This window comes from Triticum aestivum, chromosome 5A (genome assembly GCF_018294505.1).
Source record: "Triticum aestivum cultivar Chinese Spring chromosome 5A, IWGSC CS RefSeq v2.1, whole genome shotgun sequence".
NCBI lineage: Eukaryota > Viridiplantae > Streptophyta > Magnoliopsida > Poales > Poaceae > Triticum > Triticum aestivum.
The window spans coordinates 38161537-38168680 of NC_057806.1; the positions used below are offsets into that span (position 1 = coordinate 38161537).

Below are 7144 nucleotides of genomic sequence, written 5' to 3' on the forward strand. Positions count from 1 at the left end.
CAAGCCCGTGTCGTCCTCTATCCGCCGTCTCCATGAGCACCGGCGATAAGGCCGATGAAGTGAAGATGTGATCTCCGACAAGGAAGAGTAGAACATGGGACATAAGGCACCACCGCCTCCAGAAGTGCATTGGGATTCATGGTGGAACAACTCGCTGATGTAGAAGTCGTACCTCCAGAAGAAGCACTCTTTGCCCCTGGAGTCGGGCCGATGCCAGCAAGGATAACCCTCGCCTCCTGCCTCATCATCAGGTTGTGGAGACGGGCTGGCAGTGCCCTAAGTTCAACATACCGACGGTCCCTGACTCTGAGCTTTAGCAACTATTCTTTACAAGATATTTAGGACCTGTTCTGGAACTCTCCCACTCTGAGCTTCCCAAACTCCAGGTGAAAAATGAAGCCGAACGCATTAGCTCCGAGAAGCTGAAATAGTGAAGCTGGGATGGGCCGTAGTGCATTTTTGCGGAGCGAGGAGAACTCCTCCTGCGCGTACAGATCCGCCCACCCTGGCCTCTTTCCCGCCGGATCCCCTGCTCAGCGGCGCACGTCCCGGCACCAGGTTGGAGCAGCGAGCCCTTGACAATGGCGAACTCAGCAGGTCGCCATTGATGCCGGAGCCAGGAGCAGCAGCCCGGAGGCCGAGCCCCCTCGCCCAAACCACAAGGTGAGCTCCTATGTCAGACTTGGTGCCCCTGTACTGTTAATGGAAACTGAATTTTTGTTGCACATCTTTGCCTCCAGCCAGCCCAATGGGGAGCCTAACGGGCTTTTTGCCTCCCAACTAGGCTGCAGCGAAGGGAGAAGCCAGCGTCTCTCCAGAACGTTTTTTGATCGCTGGGTGAAGTGAGGAGCTCGCTCCAGAAGCTGAAATCGTGGATTCGGTGGAGCTAGGAGAATTCTAGAACAGGCCCTTATTGTTGTCTGTAGAAAAAAGAAGCTATATTTATATTTGGAGTCTATTGCTACAATCTTCCAGTGCCGATTTGAAGTGTCTGAAGCTAGAAAAAAATATTGCTACAGAACTTTATTTGAAGTGTCTGAAGCTAGAAAAAAAATATTATGTACAACTTGTCAAGCATCCAGTGCAGCTAGCAAGAACATTATTCATCACAGTTTGTCAAACATCCAGTTCAACCATTGAGCTCAGGACAGTTTACAACTCCAAAGCTAGATGCACTGGTGCTATCTCAGAACAATCGGCTGCCAATTAGGAATTTCAAGAAACCGACCCACACGCGGCACGCCATGCAGAATCGATATGGCACCATGGATGGCCTGCACCTCCATAGCAGTCCAAAGGTTCATCGAGTATAGCATGCCTGCAACGGGAACGACAATCAAACAAAGGATACCGCACACGCACATCGCCAGGGTGGACGAGTCCTCTGGAAGGGGGAGGATACCTATTATCATGGACAAAGACCCGAGACCGAGCCTCAACACCATTAGTGAGGACCTCCGACATTGCCTTCAATGCCGCTCGTTGCGACAGTCATCGACGCTCTGCCGGCTGTTGCCCAGGAGCGTCTGCTCTAGCCAACCTTGGCTCCCCTGTGCGACCTCCAGCGACAACTCGTCCCTGCTTTCCATCGACCAGCGACTCGGCGATGGTGCTGCACAGAGGGAAGGAGGCTGAGTCAGGTGGTCCCTTCCTAGCCCTGAGGTAGACACTCGAGGCGAGGATTTGACAGCGAAACAGGGAACACTATGTCTTGGTCAAAGGTGGAGGTCTGGCTCAGCTCAGAGAGTATCTTACCAAGCTTCCTTGGTTGTATCTTAGTGTCAACATCTCTTTCCCAGCTGCTTCTTGGCGTGATTGAAAATTTAATGACAGTATAGTGTGTATCACTGTTTGCTTAACCGATAGCTTTTGGTGCGGCAGTCTTAACGCTTCTGGCGCTTCTGAGGGCATTTCTTGGCTTTGTGGCCTTCTTCATTGCATAAGGAGCATACAAACACTCGTGTTGGACAGCTCCTGGCCTTGTGCCCTTCTTGACCACAGCTAACACATCGAAGAACCCACTTCATATCTGATGAATGTTTAGCAGTACCAGGGTCCTGTTCTTCCAATACTTTGGACATGTTGGAGGATGTAGCTATAGTGCTGCTCTCTTCTAATTCTTTTGACGTGTTGCCAGATATAGCTCCGAACTTCTGCGGACACATACGGGCATAGTGACCTTCTTCACGGCATGTAGAGCACATCCTTTTCTCCCCTTCTGTTTTTGTTTTACATGTTCTAACCATTGGACTAGACTTGTTGGAGGTCAGTACTTTTGCTTTTGAGGGGCAACACTGATCGTACAATATCGGCTTCGTTTCTGATGATTGTTTGGCAGTACCAGGGTCCTGGCCTTCTAATTCTTTGGACAAGTTGGTGGCTGTAGCTATAGTGCTGCTCTCTTCAAATTCTTCGGACACGCTGGGGCTGTTCTGAGGACACTGAAAGGCAAAGTGACCTTCTTCACGGCACGTAAAGCAAATTGGACTAGACCCATCGGCTCTAAGTACTTTTTCTTCTGATTTTGCGGAACACTTGGCAGGTGTAGATGATGTGCTGCCTCGTTTTGATAGTGCAAGCCGCAGAGCACCTTGGAAATTCAAGGGGCACTGAGCAAGATAATGATCCTGACATTCACAAACAAAGCATTTAACTTCGCTCAGTCGGCACTCTCCATCCAGATGATATTCGTCACAGCTTGAGCAACCGAGACCATGTGTACTAGCAGTATGCCCTATCTCTCCACAGCGGGTGCAAGCGCGACTCTCCGACTTGTTCTGCTGGCAACACCACATGCTACAGTGGCCATTTTTGCTACAGAGTGTGCAAAAGACTTTGTGCTCCTGATCCTTGAAAGGGCAGTCACAACTGTAATGTCCTTCCTTGCCACAAACCAAACAAGTGATTATCCCATTCATTTTGTCCTGATGCTCTGTTCTACCGCCTTCCCATGGACCTTCACGTTGACTACTGCAAAAGTGGAAATCTTTTTGCCTCCCTAGTGAGGTAGTGAGCGAACCATAATTCCGTGGAGGCCACTCTTGAGAATAGTGGCCTTGGTACCCAGAGGAATGGCATGCGATGTGCTCTGTTTTGCCGCCTTCCCGTGGACTTTCATGTTGGTTACTGCAAAAGCGGAAATCTTTTTGCCACCCTAGCAAGGTAGTGAGCAAACCATAATTCCATAGAAGCCAATCTTGCGAATATTGGCCTTGGTACCCAGAGGAATGGCATGCGATGTGCTCCGTTGTGCGGCCTTCCCATGGACTCTTATGTTGGTTACTGCTTTGCCTCCCTAGTGAGGTAGTGAGTGAACCATCATTCCATAGAGGCCACTCTTCTACTACTTTTGACAGGTTGGCAGATATAGCTCTTAACTTTTGAGGACACTGATGGTCATAGTGACCTTCTTCACGGCATGTAAAGCATATCCTTCTCTTGAATCTCTTCCCTGAGTTTTTTGTTTTACATGCTCTGAATATTGGACTAGACTTGTCGGGGGTCAGTACTTCCCCTAGCATGGTAGTGAGCGAACCATCATTCCATCGAGGCCACTCTTGCGAAGAGTGACCTTGGTGCCCAGACTAATGGCATGCGATGTGCTTCGCTGTACCACCTTCCCATGGACTTTCATGTTGGTTACTGCAAAAGCGGCTGCTGAGGTCTGCGGCTGTCTCCCACTTTCTTTTTGACTCGATTTCCTGAGTCTTGAGAGATAACCCATTGGTTTCCATTTGAACTGTTTCTGACCAGGGATAACAGATAAGAGTGGAAAATATGAGACAAGGAAGAATCTAGTTTGAGGAGTAGGATAAAAATGATATTGTAGAAGTCACTGTGTAGAACTGTAGATGCAACAGAATATAGCCCAAACAGCTAACAATATCCACTGATGTACATGCATACAGGGGCTCAACTATACAGGTGCAAGCAATGCCTCAACTATATACGTACTTCCGTTTTGAGCACAGGTGTCGATATCCTCCTACTGCCGATCTGAAAATCTAACATGTGAAGAGAGGGGCTAAACATTCATGAATGGTTAATGATACCTTAAAAGTTAATCATACAAGAGTCAGACAAATCTCACACCTCACATCATTGTTATAAGAGCATGCAGAAAGGTTCAAAGAGTCTGAAACCTATACAATGCCATAACCCACCCATATGCCTTCAGGACAGAGAACAATTATCTTTAATACACGACATGCACTTGTACATTGGAATTTTACCTTCGCTGTCACTGACGCATATCGGATCGTCTTCCCTCGACCCTTCCATGATGCGGTTGCTGCCAGTGCTCTAGGAAGAACGAAGCTATATTAATAATAATTCTGAAAAAAAAACATGGTGTTTGAAAGAAAGCAAAGTTTACATCACATAAAAGACCTGGTTAGCTAATATGGTGTCAGAATCGAAAACTGTGTATACTATATAAGCATCTTCGTAAGACCGAGGTAAAGCAAAACAAAAAAAATCTGTTTTTCATTATTTATTTATTCATGAATACCATACTATAATGTTTGCTAGGGAATCGTTAACCATTCTTGCAACAAATACATTAGTTCCGAAATCTAATATGCGTGTGTTGGACATACTGTATATTTGATATGATATGCATAAAAAGAAGAAGGAAAAAGATGGTTCGGTGGGACTGCTCTGCTATGTAGGCCTGGAATTCACTCTCTGTTTCCACCTAACGCACGCACCAAATCAGGTGCCTATACCGAGGAACGAGGATCTAAACGGAAGGGGAACTGGATCAACAGAAGATGAGTGAGTGAGATCCGCGGTGAGATACCTGATGGGGCGTCAGCAGCTGTGAGCAGGAGAAGGGAGACCCGGCGGCGGCGACGGCGGGGGCGGGGTCAACAACCGGAGTGCCGCCTTGCGTTTCGGTTCGGAACTTTTGTTGGGAAATACTAGAAGCAGCAACGAGTGGGGATGAGGGATCGAGGAGCAGTAAGGCAAACTGTTTTTTTTTAGAAATACTAGTAAGGTTTTTTTTAGGCAAAGAAGTACTCCCTCCGTTCAGTAATATAAGAGCGTTTTTCACACTACACTAGTGTAAAAAAACACCATTATATTATGGAATAGAGGGAGTACTAAGGTAAATTGGGTTGGTTCGAATTATGAGCCTGAATAGAGTAGACTGGGGCATTGGGCTTTTTTTAGCGAGTCAATATCAATGAAAGTCATAAAACTTGCGTTTGATGTGTAATTTGATTCTAAAATTTATAAAATACGAAATTGTAGTCGCTTAACTTATCTCGGCATGTAAATACGGTGCTTTCTACCGTATCCGGGCATATGGCCTCGACATGTGACCTGCCAGCGCAGCCTAGGCCCACCTATAAGTGGCTTTTTTTGCAGATAACTTTCATCCATTTTATTTATTTACTCACAAAATTCCACCCAAAAAAAAAGATGCCGACGTATAGCCTGCACATGTGGCGTACCAGCGCAGTCTAGGCCCACCTGTCAGTGGCTTTTTTGCAGATAACTTTCTTGCATTTTATTTATTTATGTGCATAATTCCACAAATAAAATGTAAAAAGATGCGGCCGGTGTAGATTGAACCTATAATCCCGAGCTAATAGCCTGTCATGGATGGCCACGAGACCAAGGATGGTTCGCATTTAAATGTGACAACTGTAGTGTATATGTCTTTTGAAGACCGTACAAATTAAAATTGAAATCTAAAAAAATTGTGGAGCCCCGCTGTTCGAACCTTTGTCCTGCTAACCACCCGACCATGATGATACTTGATATTATAAAGGGACCCAAATTTTGTTGTCCAATATTCTTTTTTTTGCTCTACGTAAGAAAAAACTTAGGAGTATATTCTTTAAAAAAAATAACAGCTTATACTCTGGTATATCTTTTTATTTCTTTATGTTACCTTTGTATTTTACATTGTTCAGATATCCTTGTGGGCATTGCAATCTAAGTATACACACCGTCAATTAGCTAATTAAAGATAGAATTGATTTGAGTTTTTTAGAGATAAATATATATAAGAGTGATGTGTGTTGTATAGTTTCAAGTTTATGAGTCCGTAGGCTAGCCAGCTACACAATTTCTTTTGTGGGGAAGGTATATTTAAAGTTAGGTACTTCGTGCAAATTTGTAGTCTTGGTCACCCTATTATTATCTATGGATAGCTGTCAATTCAACCTAAATATAGAGAGTGGTCTTAAGCCGCCTCATTTTTTTACGATGAAAAGTTTCACTACTCTCAAAGAAAAACCTTAAAAATTCATAAATATAGTTTTTGATATTCATGACATAAGAACTGACAACATAAATATTTTTACAAGGACTGACAACATAAATATTGTTTATCCATTGAAAGCACGAAGGGTAGCCTGGTTTGGTGATTAGCCCACGCACATGCGAGGTTCGACCAGGTGGTCACAGGCCGTGGTGCTCCCCTTAGTTTAAAATTTAAAATCTCAAATAATGTGTACGGCCCGTCTTTATATAGGGTAGACTAATTAATTGCCCGTGCGTTGCAACGGGGACATACACATTCTTGTGGATCAATACCGATAAAGGGTAACCTATATCTTTAGATAGATTCCGCATGCACAACAGGTGATATTGTATATTTTTATATAAAAGCACAATACATACCCATTAGTCTCTTTGTATATCACATGCCTTCAAATGCTAGTTAACAACTAATCTCAAGATGACAACTTGCATGTTTTGCTAAAATTCTGAACTCATAGTAGTATTTTTCTGAAAAAACAACGCCTCTCAAGAAGGAATAATCGGTTCATAATTTATGTGCCTAAACATAGTCCTCATAGAATGTCATAATTTCATACTTGATTCTCATAATAAGACTATCTAACCTCCAAACAAAGGCTATCTGAATATCTAACTAATATAAAAAATTGCAACAACACCACACTTATGCTAAATGAAAGCTTCTCTTCTCGACCTATGGACCCATTTCCTTTCACATCAGGCCATTCCATGAACAACATGGGCTAGCTCACCAACAAAAATCTGACACTGCAAAGTGGCGGCATCCGGTTGTATCTGATAATCTGCATGTGTTAAATGAACAATTAGTTACCGTAATCATGAGATGCTGGCACTTGTTGTTTTCAAACAGAAGTATGTGTTCAAGTCT

General features: G+C 44.2%; 1 protein-coding gene across 2 annotated transcripts; it reads right to left on the reverse strand.

The window, feature by feature from the left end:
• Window positions 1–751: 751 nt before the first annotated feature.
• On the reverse strand, window positions 752–4968 carry LOC123102167 (uncharacterized). 2 transcript variants are annotated; one of them, XR_006448796.1, is made up of 5 exons: window positions 4802–4968; window positions 4233–4302; window positions 1756–3745; window positions 1403–1612; window positions 759–1318 (listed from the first exon to the last, which is right to left on the reverse strand). XR_006448796.1 is itself a non-coding variant. In XM_044523467.1 (3 exons), the coding sequence occupies exon 3, from the start codon at window positions 3519–3521 to the stop codon at window positions 1884–1886; it is 1638 nt and encodes a 545-aa protein (XP_044379402.1). In that variant the 5' UTR covers window positions 3522–3745; window positions 4233–4302; window positions 4802–4968; the 3' UTR covers window positions 752–1883. The 2 variants fall into 2 exon arrangements, 1 of the variants encoding a protein (XP_044379402.1); XM_044523467.1 differs by having other exon boundaries at window positions 752–3745.
• Between the last annotated feature and the right edge of the window lie 2176 nt (window positions 4969–7144).

What these genes read in the sequence shown, in the direction of transcription:
- LOC123102167 (XM_044523467.1), bottom strand. Translation starts at nt 3,521, where the DNA reads ATGCTAGGGGAAGTACTGACCCCCGACAAGTCTAGTCCAATATTCAGA.